The sequence below is a fragment of the Sphaerodactylus townsendi genome, linkage group LG03 (genome assembly GCF_021028975.2).
Source record: "Sphaerodactylus townsendi isolate TG3544 linkage group LG03, MPM_Stown_v2.3, whole genome shotgun sequence".
NCBI lineage: Eukaryota > Metazoa > Chordata > Lepidosauria > Squamata > Sphaerodactylidae > Sphaerodactylus > Sphaerodactylus townsendi.
The window spans coordinates 44,814,913-44,832,089 of NC_059427.1; the positions used below are offsets into that span (position 1 = coordinate 44,814,913).

The 17,177-nt window shown below is 42.8% G+C and overlaps 1 protein-coding gene across 1 annotated transcript in view; it reads left to right on the top strand.

Annotated features, from left to right (window-relative positions):
- The window catches only part of LMCD1 (LIM and cysteine rich domains 1), a 75,219-nt gene extending 58,307 nt beyond the window's left edge, over nucleotides 1-16,912 (top strand). The window contains exons 4-6 of the mRNA XM_048490125.1: nucleotides 4,077-4,412; nucleotides 14,279-14,494; nucleotides 16,615-16,912. Coding sequence (XP_048346082.1) covers nucleotides 4,077-4,412; nucleotides 14,279-14,494; nucleotides 16,615-16,773 — 711 coding nt within the window. The 3' untranslated portion in view covers nucleotides 16,774-16,912. The remainder of the gene's footprint in view (nucleotides 1-4,076; nucleotides 4,413-14,278; nucleotides 14,495-16,614) is intronic.
- The last annotated feature ends 265 nt before the right edge of the window (nucleotides 16,913-17,177 follow it).

A 17,177-nucleotide genomic window follows, 5' to 3' on the forward strand; every position in this document is an offset into this window, starting at 1 on the left:
TGGGCCAGGAAAAAAAAACCCCTCTGCTGCCCACATCTTCTTGTAAAGGTTCATTTGGGATGAGACTGGCTTGTTCTAAGACAGTTTTTGACGATGCATCAAAAGCCAATGGCCAATTAATTGCCAACTACGCTAGATACTAGAAATAGCGGTCTCAAAGAACCACATGGATACTTTTCTTCTTTGTTTTCAGTTGTAGTAAACTATTGCAATGTATTTGGAGTAATAAAATGGGTTTCCCAGGGTGGCCATCAGGTTCAAAGGTATAGCCTCAGGAAATGGCTGGCTTATGTATCGGCTTAAATGTCTTTATAGAAGACAAATGGAAGACAGCATTCAGCCCTGGGTAACTTTCTTCCAATTTCCTCTCAAGGCATTAAACAAGAGTCATTAACATCTCACTGAAGTGCACCAAGGTTTACGGTATAGCAGCTGGTGCTGCAGCATTATAACAAGCTTGCCTTAAATGGCTTGTAGCCAGTAAAACATTGGCAATCACTTGCATATAATCTTTCATAAGTAGGAAGCATGTCTCCAGGCAGATACTTGGTTATTGCTAGAAGCCAGGGCTGTCAAAAAACATACAAGACAAGGAAGTTTTTGCTGGAGCCTTTAGTTCTTGTGGTATCTGATTTGTGCTGTGATGTTTCTTGGCCTTTTTCAAACTTAATGTTAACAAAACGGGCTGATCTGAGGAGAGGTGAAACATTTGTAACTGGCACAAGGAAGGTACATTGTCACCAAATCAGGAGCTTTTAAAAGGAAAATGTTAGTCTCGTGCTTCTACTTTGTTTTTAGAAGGCAAGTGTTCTCTAATTTTATGATACAGTATCTCTGTTACAAGCTCTGTGTTTGGGCACACAACCACGTCAAGAATTGCAAATGCAGAGATTAAGAGACTTCTTGTTCAATTCCTGTCTGATCCTACGACATTAGGAACAATCCAAAGTTTGCAATGGGAACAAATATAGTTTATTATTGGTCTTTTGATGCCATCCATTGCTCACAAGCAAAACTACCCGTACATACTCTTGTATAAGTCGACCCGCATATAAGTTGAAGCACCTAATTTTACCACAAAAAACTGGGAAAACTTATTGACTCGTGTATAAGTGGAGGGTGGGAAATGCAGCAGCTACTGGTAAATTTCAAAAATAAAAATAGATACCAATTAAATTACATTAATTGAGGCGTCAGTAGGTTAAATGTTTTTGAATATTTATTTCAAAGAGAAACAGTAAACTAGCTCTGTAAGAATTGGGAAAAGAGAGGGTCAAACAAGGAGGTACTAATATCGTATGGGTATCACAACAATAACTTTAAAAAGTACACAAAAAGCCTTAAGCTTTTTTGTAAGGAAGGGTTTTAAAACAATGGATCTTACTAATAAAACTGGAATAGAACATGCCTCGTGCTTCACTGTGACTCCAAAAGAGCTACCCTGCTTTTTTTAAAAAGAATAGTTCATAATTTTTAGTGTACATATTTTTAAAATTGCACATAGGCATGTGTGTCATTTTAAGAAGGAACATATCCTACACAACCTGTCGGGGGGGAGGGAATGTTTTATGTTAGCAGTCCCAACATTTCAGAGTATCTTTAGGAGACCCTCCTGATGATACCACCTCAAAAGGGTAGCCCCATCTACCATTAGCTTCCGGCATTGGAAACAATGGGGATGAGAGCACCCACTTACTTGCGGATCCATAACTTTGGACCCCCTGAACCAAACATCAACGCAAACCTGGCTGGTATCCAGCAAGAGATTATCCTGATGATACCACCCTAGAAAGTTTAGTGAGGTTTGACCCCAGTGCACGCGAAGTCCAAGAGATTATGGACCTCTCAAATATGTAGCCCCATCTACTATTAGCTCCCATTGGAAACAACTGGGGATGGGGCACACCCTTTGGGGCTTCATAACTTTGGACCCCTAAGAAACCAGGCACTTTTTTACCAAACTTAGCTGGGTGTATCATCAGGAAGTCAGTCACCTGATGATACCCTGAAATGTTGGTGCCGCTAGTTTAAAAACTGTGCCCCCTAGCGGCCGACAAAGCAAAAGCCCTAAAATATTTTTTAAAATACACCTGGACTGGAGATGGTTATGGAAGTCCCGAGGGAGGCTTTTTCAGTACAAAAATGTGCTGAAAAACTCAACTTATATACGAGTATATACAGTAAGAAGTCAGGCTGATTACTCATGGGACACTTACCTCAGGTCTTTTAGCTACGTGGTGGGGCTGAAGTGTGTCTCCCCCTTTTTCTCTGTCAATATGTGAGAAGGCATGCCAGTCCTCCCCCCCTTCAGCTAGTCTCAGTAGGAGTCCTGGTTCTTTTAACTCCGCCCCTCTTAAAGATACAGATTTTATAACACTCAGTAGTCCAAATACTACAGAGCTGATATTCTCCCTTCCCTTCCCTTCCCTTCCCCTCCACTCACTCACTCTCTCTCTCTCTCTCTCTCTCTCTCTCTCCCTCTCCCTCTCTCTCTCTCTCCTTCTCTCTCTCTCTCTCTCTCTCCCTCCCTCTCTCTCCCTCTCCCTCTCTCTCTCTCTCCTCTCTCTCTCTCTCTCTCTCTGCTGCATGGCTTGTTTTTAAAAAGAGGCTTGTCAGGAAAATGTTTGTAAAAGCCCTCCTGATTATCAGGGAGAGCAGAAGCAGAGCAGGGGAAGTAGGCTGGAGCCAGAAACATACCTACTTGTGCTGTTCCTTGCAAAAGCCAACTCTGTTATATGATACATCAAGTGGTCTTGCTTGCCGCGGGAAGGAGAAGGAGGAGGAGTTTGAATTTATATCCCCTCTTTCTCTCCTGCAGGAGACTCAAAGGGGCTTACAATCTCCTTGCCCTTCCCCCCTCACAACAAACACCCTGTGAGATGGGTGGGGCTGAGAGAGCTCTGAGAAGCTGTGACTAGCCCAAGGTCACCCAGCTGGCGTGTGTGGGAGTGTACAGGCTAATCTGAATTCCCCAGATAAGCCTCCACAGCTCAGGCAGCAGAGCTGGGATTCAAACCCGGTTCCTCCAGATTAGATACACAAGCTCTTAACCTCCTACGCCACTGCTGCTCCTTGCGGGAAGACTAGAAAGTGAAAGTGGGGATTGAAGAAATATGTCTATACAAGAAATCTTGCTGTGATAGAAATTTGCCCGTTGCGCAACAGATGCCTTGTGTATAATCAACCAGAAAGACTGGCTGTTGTGGGAGTTTTGGGCTGTGTGGCCATGGTCTGGTAGTTTTAGTTCTTAATGTTTTGTCCGCATCAATGGTGGCATCTTTAGAGGAATCTCTCAGTAAGATGTGCTTCTCTCCATGACACAGTGTAGAGAAGGAAGAAGAAGGACTTTCTAAGCTAGAAGTTTTCAGCCTTTCAAATGAAGCTGCCTTATAAAAACCAGACCATTAGTCTATCATGGTCAGTATTTTGTGCTCTGGACTGATCGTGCCCCTCTAGGGTATCAAGCAGAGGTATTTCACATCACCTACTGCCTGATCCTGTAACTGGAGATGTCAGAGTTGAACCTGGAACAAAGATGCTTTACCATTCAGCCACGGCCTCTCCAAGGGGCTACGAGATCACACTTTGTAATAGAACCAAAATTGGGACGTTGCAACAACTTGCGGTTAGGTGGAAGTCCCCAAGCTCAGAGAGGGGGCATGAAGCTAAACATGCATGAAGCTGCCGTGTATGGATGCAGAGTCAGTGTTGTCTTTTCAGAGTGGCAGCAGCTCCCCAAGGTCTCAGCTACTTCCTTTTAACTGGAAATGGCGATTGAACCAGGGACCTTCTGCAAGCCAAGCAGATGCTGTGCCACTGAGCCACTGCTGCTGGCATATGACCCCAAGAATGCCCATGCAGTTTTCTAAGGCTTGAGTGCAGGAGGGGGAAAAAAGCTGAAGCTACTGTTCCATTACACCTGAAAGCAGTTTCTCACTGTGAGATGGGCTGCGCCCTAAGGGTTGCATTGCCTTCAAAATAAGAGAAACACTGCATTGAGAGACAGTTCTATATACTTGCTTTGTATGTGCTATATTACAGTGACACCTTCTGTTTCTTCTGTTCCATTATATTAGGCGACCCAGTACATGGAACTGATTTCAAAAGAAATGCAGCCGGTGGCTGGTACAGAAGGAGCTTATTATCGGCGCAGGCGGATGATGAGACAGCTTCCGATTTATGACCAGGACCCTTCCCACTGCTGTGGCCTTTCTGAGAATGAAGTAAAGCTGATGGAAGACTTTGTAAAGCAATATAAAAGCGAGGCCCTCGGAGTGGGAGAAGTTGCTCTGCCGGGTCAAGGAGGAGCCACCAAAGATGAAGGGAAACAGCAAGATAAAAATGTCCCTGCGAACAAGGAAACAGTTTCAACCAATGGAACGCTGGCTAATGCTGCCAAGAGACAGGAATATGTAAGTACTCAGTGACTTCATGAAGCTTGGTGTGGGAGCCTCATACAAAAATGCACGACTGGGTCTCAGATTATTCCGTGTTGAAACTGAAGCCTTTTGGTTATGTAGCTAGACTTCTTGGACCCAGAAGTACCAGTTTGTGGGCACACTAAAGGTTCCCAGGGCACTGTGGGAAAAGCTGTCACACTGTACAGATTACCAAATAGTAATCACATGTTCTGTAAGTGCAGCCTTTGAACAATATGATGCAAAGTTTGGTAGGCACATCTTACGGCACTTCTTCCTTATTTCAGCTGTTGAAATATCCCTGAATGAAAATTGAGACATGTGGTACCAAATTTATGGTAATTCAGTGGTTATCTGCTGTGCTCTTCATCAGTGCCAAGAATTTACACATGATCTGAACTTTGAAACCCTAGACATCTCCAAGCATGTATTTGAACCAGGAGGTTTCTCATACTGATGTGCTTGGGTTCAGAATGAGGTGGTTGCTTTGGGGTGGGCACCCCCAGGCAAGAAACCAAATCTCCCATCCTGAAAACCACCAAGTGCTGGAAGCTGAGACTTGTGCATACTTGATGTCCTTGGGAAGCCATGAGCAGCAAGGATTATTACACAAGACATAAACCCTCAGTTATTGGCACTGATTAAGCTCAAAGCAGCTAGCCACTGTCTTCCCTTCAGCTGGGCTTTTGGGGAGGGGGCAGCTGATTTCATGGGCATGCATTAATCTTCCAAGCCCAATTATGCCATGATTCTTTTTAAGTGTGGAAGAGAAGCAGGAGGAAATGGCATTCCTTTTGAGGCCATTTCCTATACGTACAAGATGTCCCAAGATGAAAAGGCATGTTTTCCCTCCCTTTTGTGTGGTTTAAAACTGTAATGAGTGGGGTTTTGCTTGTTTTTTTGGCATCTTAGAGAGTCCTTTTCCCATTCTTTTTCTTGTTACAAATAAAGTAATTAAAATGCCTCTGGGCTTTCCCGAGCAGACAGGAAATTGGATGTCTTTTGATGCTGAGGACGAAGAGATAACATGGGAACGTTGGGTGAGGGGAGTCAATAATGAGACACACTGTTAGCCCAATTTCACACCCCTGTTAGACCCCTTCATCTACAGCTGCCACCTCAGGGGTGGGAAATGCTTGGAGTTTTGGGAGGAGGAGCCTGGGAAGGGCGAGTCTGGAGAAGGAAGATCTCAGCATGGCATAATTGCATAGAGCGCACCTTCCAGAGTGGCCATTTTCTCTAGACAAAGTGCTCTCTGTCATCCAGACATCAATTGAAATTTGTGGGGCCGCCTAGAGGTTGGAAACTGTACCGTCACTTGTGAGGCTAAGAATCTCAGTGGGTGTCAGAAATTGCTCCGGAACTTCCTCTTTTCACTCCACTGTTCTCCCTTCTCCAGCCTCCTTTGCCTTGAGTCAGGTGCCTCCCCACTTTGAGCAAATTAACTTCATCTGGTCTCCCCAGAGCCAGGAAATATAGATGGGGAGTGGGGTCTTTTGGACTTGAAGCTCTAACACTCATATACCAGATATTATTGAATGCAACAGAGACTCAGTCCAGGCAAAAATTTCCTCTGGCTTGAAGCAGGGGAGAAATAATTACCAACGCACTGAAGAAGAAGGCTTCCACTGACCACATTTGTTAAAACTATCTTGGCGAGGAAGGTTTATTTTGACTGCAAGTTCACCCTTTCAAGTAAATACATATCTGTGGTGTTCTTCTCCAGAAAAAATTTCAAGCTTTATTATTTTATTTTTTTCGTGCATCAGGGGAGAAGTGAAATTCTTTCAAAAAATCATTACAAAAGCTTAATTTGTGCAGACGCTGCAAACAGCTCAACTGTGAGGCAGTTCCGCGAGCAGTTTTGACATCCCCAAAAAAGCAAACGAAAAAGTATAGACTAGCAAAGTGTCACCCATGTTAATGGTTGTTTTTATAATGTAGTAGAAGTAGTGTTCTGAATGCTTACTTGTTAACAACCCCTTCATAAAATTTCGCAGGAAAATGATGCCAGAAAATGTCACTGAAAGTTTATCTCACAGTGTAGCCCAATTTCTAATTGTTAGTTCTGAAAATTGTCTAGCCTTATGGGGTCTGCTGGATTTCTCACTGATTAAAGCACATTTTGATACTGTGCAAGAAACAGACAATGGAATTAATGATATTTTAGAGGAGCATCTTCAGAAAAGCTACAGTTAAAACACAGATTCTAGCTAGTATATTTTATTCTGTCCTTTCTTCAAGGAACTCAGGGTGTTGTATATGGCTCTCACTTCCCCATCTTATCCTTGAAGCAATCCTGGGAGTTAGATTAGGCTGATTAGATTAGATTAAAGCCACTCAGCAAAACCAACCTGCCGTCTGGGGACTTGAACCTGGGTCTCAGGAATTAGCATGATGCAGTGCACGCTATCCCATATTAGCTACTCTTTTTCTGTTGCTTAGAAGCAGGGTTGTGAAATACTTGGAGATTTGTGGGGTGAGCCTGGGGAGGGTTAAAGTAGCAGTCTTTTTCTCAAGGGGAAGTGTTCTCAGTAGCCTGGAGATCAATTGTAACAGTGATAGATCTCCAGGTGCTACCCTACTTACTCCAGATTGCTAGCCCTACTTACTTGTACATGTACCAGCAATTAAAAGATTATACTGCACCACTTCAGTGTTAGCCCCACTGTGTATTTTAAGGGCCTGTGTGTGTGTTTTTTTTGGGGGGGGGGCTTTTCTTTGTTTTGGGGGGCATGTCCTTGTCTCAGGCAGAAGCGGTAGGACTTCTGGAGAGTCACCAGATCTATTGAACTGCAAGCCAGCTCTTTTGAGCACTCTCCAAGAGTCAGGACCAAATTTTTGGGAAAGACTATAAGGTGAGTTAGAGGCTTTACTGGGGACAGAGGCTTCAGCCCCTTGATCTAAGTCTCTGGAGCTCAGTGAACAGGCAAGGCTAACACTCATTTTTTTGTGGGGGAGTTTAGTAGGGGACTTTTTGAAAGGAAGGCCCATAGATCTGTTACTGGACAGTTTAAGCCTACTAAATATGGATGGTCATGGAGTGGCTGCAGTCACCTGCAATGGCTGTGGTATGTTTTTGTTTTTTTTTTGTTTTTTTGCTGGAAGATATGCGTACCTTTACCTGCAGCAAGTGAAGTTGGTTGCTCTCTTGGAAGAGAAGGTCCAGCAGCTTCAAGAACAAGTATGTACTCTTTAGCACATTAGGAAGAATGATGGTTTCCTGGAGAGTGTGTAGCACATGGTACTGGGTGGAGAACCCACTGGGGAGTTCTCTGAGGAAAAGGGCAGCTCTCAAACAGAGGAGGTGAGCATTTGGAGGAATGTGACACAGTAGTAGTGGGGCAGGGAGCATTCTGTGAGTTTGAAGATACAAAATCAAATTTCTCACCCTTGTCAGTAAAACTAAGGAATAGGCACATGAGCAACAGACTCACTCCTTGGAGAATGTGCAAGTGAAAGAATTTTCATCCCATGGAAGGGCCCCTGCAAAACCCCAGAGAAGATGAGTGGTGGTAGTAGGGGACTCCCTGCTGAGGGAAACAGAAGCAGTGATTTGCAGACCTGACAAGATATCTCAAGAGGTGTTCTGTCTCCTTGGGACAAACATTTGTGATGTCACAGAGAGGCTGACAAGACATGTCAAGACCACTGACCATTATCCCTTCCTGTTGATCCACATGGGAACAAATGACACTGCAGCATGTAGCTTTCACATGGGATTTTGAGGCTCTGGGAAGGAAGCTGAAGGATCTGGATGCTCAGGTTGTCATTTCATCTCTACTCCCGGTTGAAGGACACGGCCCAGGGAGGGGAAGAGGAATAGTGAAGGTGAACAACTGGTTTGCAGGTGGTGCCGCCTGGAATGTTTTGGCCCCCTGGACCATGATCTGCACTTTCATGAATATGAACTACTCAAGGGATGGGTTGCGCCTCATGGCTGTAGATAGGAACATTTTTTCTAGGAGGCTCGCAAACTTGATAAGGAGGGCTTTAAACTATGTGGTGGAGGGAGGCAATATTCAATCAGGCAGGAATTCTCAAGTGCTAGAGATAATAGTCCAAAGTTTATAGAAAGAACTGAGCAAATTGTTCAAGAACCCAACCGTGGGAGGGACAAAAACATAAATAATCAGCCAAGGGGAATGAACCATGGCCTTAGATGTCTCTACTCTAATGCACAGAGCATGGGAAGTAAACAAGATGAACTTCAGATAAGCATTCTAGACTTTAAGAAGGCTGATTTCAGTAAATTTAGGAAACTACTGGGTGTAATCCTGTGGTTAAGAATACTAAAAGAGAAGGGAATGCATGATGGATGGGAGTTTCTTTAAAATGAGATCTTGAAGGCATAACAGTTCCAATGAGGAAGAAAAATTGGAGGTGTCTAAGGAAACCAGGATGGATGTCTAAAAACTTTAAACTGAGCTGAGATTTAAAAGGGACATGTATAAGAAATGGAAAAAGGGGGAAATCACCAAAGAGGAATTCAAACAAATAGCCAGAATGTGTAGGGAGTAAGTCAGAAAAGCAAAAGCTCAGAATGAGCTCAGGCTTACTAGAGACGTTAAAAACAATTTTAAAGGCTATTTTTGTTATGTCCATAGCAAAAGGAAGAAAAAGGCTATGATAGGATCCCTGTGTGGAGAGGATGGCAAAATGCTAATAGGGGATGGGAAAAAAGCAGTACTACTCAACAGCTTCTTGCCTCAGTATTTTCCCTAAAGGAAAACAGTGCTCAAACAGGGGGAAATGGAAACAGAAGATAAAGTAGGGGAAATTAAGCACAGACTAAATAAAGAGGTAGTACTGGAATATCTGACTACTTTAAATGAATTCAAATCTCCAGGGTATTAAGGAAACTGGGAGCAGCAATCTCAGAGCCACTTACTATAATCTTTGAGAACTCCTGGAGAACAGAAGTCCCAGCAGACTGAATGAGGGCTAATGCCCCTGTCTTCAAAAAAAAGGGGGGAAAGAGAACCCAAACAATTACCGCCTGGTCAGCCTGACATCAATACCCGGAAAGATTCTAGAGTAGATCCTTAAACAGACAGCCTGTAAGCACTTAGAAGGGAATACTGTGATCACTAAAAGTCAACATGGGTTTCTCAAAAATAAGTCATCCAAGACAGACAGCCTTATGTAAGCACTTAGAAGAGAATACTGTGATCACTAAAAGTCAACATGGGTTTCTCAAAAATAAGTCATCCAAGACTAATCTTATCTCTCTTTTTTGATAGAGTGACAAGCTTGGTAGACTAAGGGAATGCTGTGGATGTAGCATACCTTGATTTTAGTAAGGCCTTTGACAAGGTGTCCCATGATATTCTTGCAAGCAAGCTACTAAAATGAAGGCTAGACAATACTACTGCTAGGTTTGTAATGGGTTGACTGTCCGAACACTCATCAATGCCTCATCATCATGGTGAGAAGTGACTAGTGGGGTGTCACAGGGTTGTATCCTGGCCCACTGCTATGCAATATTTTTATCAATGATTTGGATGATTGAATACAAGGCATGCTAATCAAATTTGCAGTTGACACCAAATTAGGAGGGCTAGCTAATACCCAGGGTCAGAATTCAAAATGACCTGGACAGATTAGAGAGCTGGGCCAAAACTAACAAAATTGACTTCAGCAGAGATAAATGCAAGATACTACACTTAGGCAGAAAGAATGAAATGCACAGATATAGGATGGGTGACACCTGACTTGACAACAGTCCATGTGAAAGGGATCTGGGAGTCTTAGTAGAACACAAACTGAACATGAGTCAGCAGTGTGATGCGACAGCCAAGAAAGCAATGCAGTTCTGGGCTGCATCAATAGAAGTTTAGTGTCTAGACTGAGGGACATAATAGTACCTCTGTATTCTTCATTGGTCAGACCTCACCTGGAATACTGTGTCCAGTTCTGGGCAACATGGTTCAAGAAGGATGTTGATAAGCTAGAACAGGTCCAGAGAAGAGCAACCAAAATGGTAGAAGGTCTAGGATTCATGCCCTTCGAGGAGAGACTTAGGGAGTGGCATGATAGCCATGTTAAGGGGTGGCATGATAGGCATGTTTAGGATGTCATGTTGAAGAGAGAGCAAGCTTGTTTTCTGCTGTTTCAGAAACTAGAACAAGGAATAATGGATTCAAGGTACAGGAAAAGAGATTCCCCCTAAACATTAACAAGAACTTCCTGACAGTGGAATACAGTGCCTCAAAGTGTGGTGGAGTCTCCTTTGGAGGTTTTTAAAGAGAGGCTGGATGACCATCTGTCAGGAGTGCTTTGATTATGTGTTCTTGCGTGGCAGGGGGTTGGTCTTCATTCAACTGTATGATTTTATGAATGCCCAGAAATTCCACAACACCTGAAAGGCAACTGCCAGCTAATCTTTGAACATAATCAAAGTGAAAATAAGGCAATTTCTACAGAAGCTGTGAATTTGGCAAAGCTTCCTTGGGGTGAAGGAAGTACTTCACCACCAAAGGTTTCAAAAACCATTAAGGCTTCAAAGAACAGCAAAGATACTGTCTAGTGACCAACTCTTGAAGAAAAGTTTGGGTGGCATAAGACTAAAGAGTTGTCATCCATAGTGCCATCAAGTAAATGAAGTTTTCTCTTTCAAAAGCCTGGAAGTTTGAAAATAATGGTGGGCAGATGCAGCCTTTTCTGAGTAGAAGAATTGTTTTTTATACCCTGCTTTTCTCTACCTTTAAGGAGTCTCAAAGCAGCTTACAGTCGCCTTCCCTTCCCCTCCCCGCAACAGACACCTTGTGAGGTAGGTGGGACTGAGGCAGTTCCGAGAGAACTGTGACTAGCCAAGGTCACTCAGCAGGCTTCATGTGGAGGAGTGGGGGATTAAACTCAGTTCTCCAGATTAGAATCCACTGCTCTTAACCACTGTGCCATGCTGGCTCACAGTTCAGTTGATTTGCTGGAAGCAACTTGGTTCGATAAATGAAGGAAAGATTATGTTTCTAAACAATTCACTGGGTATTAAAAGGGGAGCTAGAATTCAGGGTGGTTTACAAGACAAACAGTGTATGAAGATTGAGCAAACAAGTAGGTTTGGGTTCCCTGCTAGAAGTAGAGTGCTGTCCATAGCAAGATTTTTAGTGCTGTCCATAGCAAGATGCTATTACTATCCAGGTCAGATGTTAACACCTTCACTTGTACATTGACCCTTGCAATGCTGACTCTACTTCATCACAACCACTACTCTTAAGTGCTGGTGTATGTGAAGTGACTTTAACCTGGAGGCAACTTCCAATCACTTTGCAGGGTCATCTGTACATAAGTCCCTTCACAGATCAGGCCGTTCTCTCAACACTGTTGAAAGCTTTTGGTTCTTTCTCTGTCTCTTCTTAGATCTGCAGCAGCATGGAGAGAATGTCTGTACCTGCATAGTAATATCAAAACAGGAGGCCAGCGCAGGAGACTCTGCTGAAAAAAGTAGCCTAGCTGAAGGAAGTCACTGTTCTAACCTTGGAGGGTTTTTTTTTCCTGAGTTCCCTTCATTCTCTGAGAGATTTGGCCTGTGTTTTAAGAAAAATATTCCACAGAAATGTTCAGTTGTTGCCCAAGCTGCACTTCACAGGAAAAGGGTGGTATGCGTATGTGCTTGCGGGAAACTGGGATGTGGAGAATTATGGAGAATCTTTCCCTTTTTAAAAAATTTCCACTGAAATAAGCTCCTTTTTTTTTGCAAAAAAAAAAAGGTTCATTGCAATGTGATACTTGCATGCTAAAAATGTGTTTCCACAGCAGCTGTTGAGAATCCAACCATAGCATTTCCATTTTGAAAAGGAAATCTTCAGCATCTCCATGATTAAGCTACAACACGCTCTTAACCATATGCCATGTTCCCCTGCCCCCTCCTCTGGGCACGATAGAATGACTATTTACTTAATTTATAGTCTTCTTTTATTCCCAGTGAACATTGTTCTCTGCTCTTCCATTTTTTTTTCCATACAACAAACTGGTACGCTATGTCAGGCAGGCACTGTGGCTGACTCACAAACCACCCAGCAAGTTTCCGCAACAGAGTGGGGGTTTAGACCCGAGTCTTCTTGATCCTAATCCAGGACTCTGACCACTATACCTAATCCAGGACTCTGACCACTAACCCTAACCCTAGTTTATATTTCTGATAGCAGTTATTCAGCCTACATCTGATCATCTTTCAGAAGCCTTTGGTTGCCAACTGACATGGAGAACGGTATTCATGGATAGGCTTGGGGTTTGGAGAGAGGGAAATGACCTTTTTATTACTTTTATCTATCATTTAAAATTAAGCATTAATTCTCTGTTTGTCCCTCAGTCTTAGATCTTCAGCGTGAAACAAGCTGTAAATGTAGATCATGAAATTATTCCTCTGTGTTAACGGCAATTCATCCAGCATAAATAAATAAGTTGGCATTGGCCTCGATCCAGTGGAAAGTTCTTCTGCACAAACCCCACTGAAATGAATGGGAGCAAATGAGAAAGATTTCATTTCAGCAGGGCTTGTGCAGAAGAATTTCCTGGTGATTTAGGCTGATAAAAAGTTGAGTGTGTTGCTGAGAAAGGAATTGGTATTGTTGCCAGTACTGTTCACTGGATAATGTTGTCTATTTATAATCAGTCCTGTTTAGGAATGTCAGGATTGTATTCCAAGGCTGATATATAAGTATGATTATTCCCAGGAAAATCATATCTTGATGAATGGGGAAAGGTAGCATGCAATAATGTTATTGTGCTCCTCAGAAGAGAAGTATCCTTTTTGCTAGGCTCTCTCCAAGCTTGTACTATGGATGACCTTGTACATCTACCCTTAGATTTAATGGCTAAGAGGTATTCTTCGGGGGTTTTGAAAAAGCCTTTGCTACCAACAGAAAGATGTATGCTGTAGGATGACTCCTTTCCAATGGAACTTGTTTGTTGTGGCAGCATTCAGTTCAGCCTGTTTTGGTCACTTTTGGCTTCACTTGAAGACTGAGAATGTAGTTAAGTCACCAGCCATTTGTGTTATCCTGGGCCTGAATCCAGTAGGATAAGTTTCATAAGCACGGGTTTAAAATATATTTCAATTATAAGAAGACTTTTTTCCCCCTAGAAATATTAGTATTCAGAAGTGATGCTATTGCGGAAAGAATAAGAGAACAATCTTCAAATTAAATATAGTCCTGCTGGAGTGATGCTTTACATTGGGTTCAGGGTTACAAGAAAATGTAAAATTTTAAGTCTCTTGCCCGGTCACCTGATGGCAAATCTACACTCTTGTGGAACAGATTCTCTGTAGTCTCTCTTCCCTTCATTGGCTTTTAAGGGTGATCTATACTAACCATTGAAGAGCCCTCATAGTGCAGGAACTGCAGTACTGCAGTCTGAGCTGTGCTTATCATCTGACTTCGATCTTAGTGGAAGTCAAGTTTCAGGTAACCAGCTCAAGGTTGAATCAGCCTTCCATCCTTCTGAGGTCAGTAAAATGAGTACCCGCATGCGGGGGGTAAAGTGTAGATGACTGGGGAAAGCAATGACAAACCACCTCATAAAGTGTTGTCTGCCCAGTAAATGTCATGATGTGACGTCACCTATTGGTCAGCTCTGGCTCAGTGCTTACGCAGGGGACTACCTTTACCTTTATATTAACAATTGTTTTACATGTGACTTCACTGCAACACTCTGGTGTCAGCTATGGTACTTCTCCTGCCATATATTATAAGCAGTTACATAAGGAGGATGTCATGTGGTCTAAAGTTACTGTAAATCAGAACTGTAAAAAGTTAAACGGATTTCTCCCCAGCTATGCCTGAGGTAAATGATGCTTAGCTATTCACTGCAAAAGTTGGCTGAAGATAACTTGTGAACTTTAATCTCTTCCTTAGTTTTGTGACCTCTGCAAGCATCTGCTGCCCATGGAATGCCCTGTGATCTATGCTGACAGAGCAGGCTATGATCACCAGTGGCATCCCGCATGCTTTGTGTGCTCCAAGTGCTCTGAACCTCTTGTTGATCTCATCTACTTCTGGAATAATGGAGCCATTTGGTGCGGACGCCATTACTGTGAGAACATCCGGCCGCGCTGCACAGCCTGCGATGAGGTATGATAGCCAGAGATGGTCGTTGGTTGTATGTTTTGATGCTCAAAGTCCCCTCCCTAAGAAGCAGCTGCTAAGGAAAGCTACCAGTCAGTACAAAATTGGTCTTCCTTTTCTTCCCCTCAGCATAGTTTATATGTGGCCTGCTTGGAAAGAGGTTTGGGATAAAACACATGGTCTTTTTGCAGTAGGGATACAATTCCAATGTTCAGCATTTTAACGGAACAAACGGGCATTAGAGTGAGTCGTGCCAGATGAACTGCCCCTCCTCTTTTTTTGAATGATCAAAGAGCCTTGAACATTTTCTTCCCTCTTTTTTTGCGTGGGTGGGGGGGAGGGTTAATCCTGCCTGTGTATACTGTTGCTTATTTCTTCTGGCAACAGATAATCCCACCCTTCTTTTTCTTGAAAAAAATGAAATATGCTTTGTAAAAAACAACCAAAAGCTAGAGTGAGCAGTGCAATGGTGAAATTATGACTGTCAGAGGCTTCCGGGAACATTGGGCCTGCAGGTTTTGAATGAATTAAGCTTGGTACTGTTCAGCTCCCATACAGTGCGCTGCTCTGAAAGGCAGAATGTCATGTGCCAGGTGAACTCTGTGCTCATGTTATTGCATAATGAACTGCTGCTGCTTTTAGATGGGAGCACATAAAGGTATATGAGGGGTGTGGATAACTTGGGTGCTAGAGGACTGGTGGCAGAGAGAATCGCTCAGCTCCAGAGGTCATCTGAATGGTTGAACAATGAGAAATCTAATCACTGTATCTGGGAATGGATAAATGCAGAGGGAAGACTTATCTCTGTTTTGTGACTGGAAAATTCAGAGGAGATGAAGACACTGAACCAGAACTGATAAGGGCAATAGTGTTTTCTCGTGGGGCATGATCCACTCAAGCATTTTGAGAGATCCCTTCTTCGTTAGTTGTATGCATGTATAGATTACTTTTGATGCTGGAGGAGAATATAGCAGAAACCAGGGATCTCCAAAGATGAATCAGTGAGTTCTAGATGAAATCAAGCCTGAATTCTCCCTTGAAGTTAAAATGACTAAACTGAGGTTACCATACTTCAGTTACATCATGATAAGACAAGACTCACTGGAAATATCAATAATGCTAGGAAAAGTTGAAAACTGCAGGAAACGAGGAAGATCTAACATGAGATGGATTGATTCAGTAAAGGCCTTCATGGCAGGATACTTGGGAAGTCATTAATTCATAGGGCTGCCTAAGTTGGAAGCAACTTGATGACACATTGCACACACATAGATAGTCAAAATATTATGGTAGATTTGAAATGAATTCACATTTCAGTAACCATCAGCATTTTAAAAATGTGTTTTGAGTTTCATGTTACTTTAGTCTATGTGGGAGGTGCCCTCTAAAAAACTAAATCTAAACATTTTATGTGGCTTTGTATTAACTTGGCCAAAATGTTCCTGTTGTATATGTTTATACAACAGGAACAGGAGCAGCAGTGACGTAGTGGTTAAGAGCAGGTGCATTCTAATCTGGAGGAACTGGGTTTGATTCCCTGCTCTGCCGCTTGAGCTGTGGAGGCTTATCTGGGGAATTCAGATTAGCCCCGTGGTGGCGAGCCTATGGCACTCCAGATATTCATGGACTACAATTCCCATAAACCTTCCAGCATGGCCAATTGGCCATGCTGGCAGGGGCTGATGGGAATTGTAGTTCATGAACATCTGGAGTGCCATAGGCTCGCCACCACTGGATTAGCCTGTGTACTCTCACACACGCTAGCTGGGTGATCTTGGGCTAGTCACAGCTTTTCTGAGCTCTCTCAGCCCCACCCACCTCACAGGGTGTTTGTTGTGAGGGGGAAGGGAATGGAGATTGTAAGCCCCTTTGAGTCTCCTACAAGAGAGAAAGGGGGGATATAAATCCAAACTCTTCTTCTTCTTCTTCTTCTTCTTCTTCTTCTTCTTCTTCTTCTTCTTCTTCTTCTTCTTCTTCTTCTTCTTCTTCTTCTACATACTTTTTTCTGTGAAATGCTAAATAGTAATGATATGTTCATTCTTTGTTAACTATTCCATTTGGTGTTTGTTTGCAAAATGGACTTGGCCTATTTAAGAAATAATCGGTGCCGTCGTTTACTCCTACAGATCATATTTTCTGAGGACTACCAACAAGCCGAAGGTTTTGTCTGGCATAAGAAACACTTTACCTGCTTGGAGTGTGAGACATTGCTTTCTGGCAAACCCTTCATCCTGGATGGTGCCAACTTGCTGTGTACGACTTGCAGTAAAAACAAACAACTTTAAAGAGGGTGTGTATTTTCAAAACCCCAACTCAGAGGAGATATGATTTAATGGGCCAGAAAATGGTAGGGAGGGAGGCATAAGGGAAGGAAGGCTGCATACTCAACTGTATTTATGAATAAATATAATTGGTTCCACTGAAGAACATTTCTGCAAGCATTTGAAAAACTGGAGGAAAATGCCTGACTTGGTCAGTATATGTGAAAATCTGTCTTCTCAAGAGACATTTGCACTCCAACAGCCTTTCTTAGCAGATGATCACTGCTATAACAGAACAACATTTTATATGTCATGTCCTTTTAGAATGTAGAGATGAATACTATAAAATCAATACAGCACTCTGATTTTTTTTAATTTTATGAGCCCATTAACTTTAGTATCAAAAGAATCCAAATACAGTTGTGCTA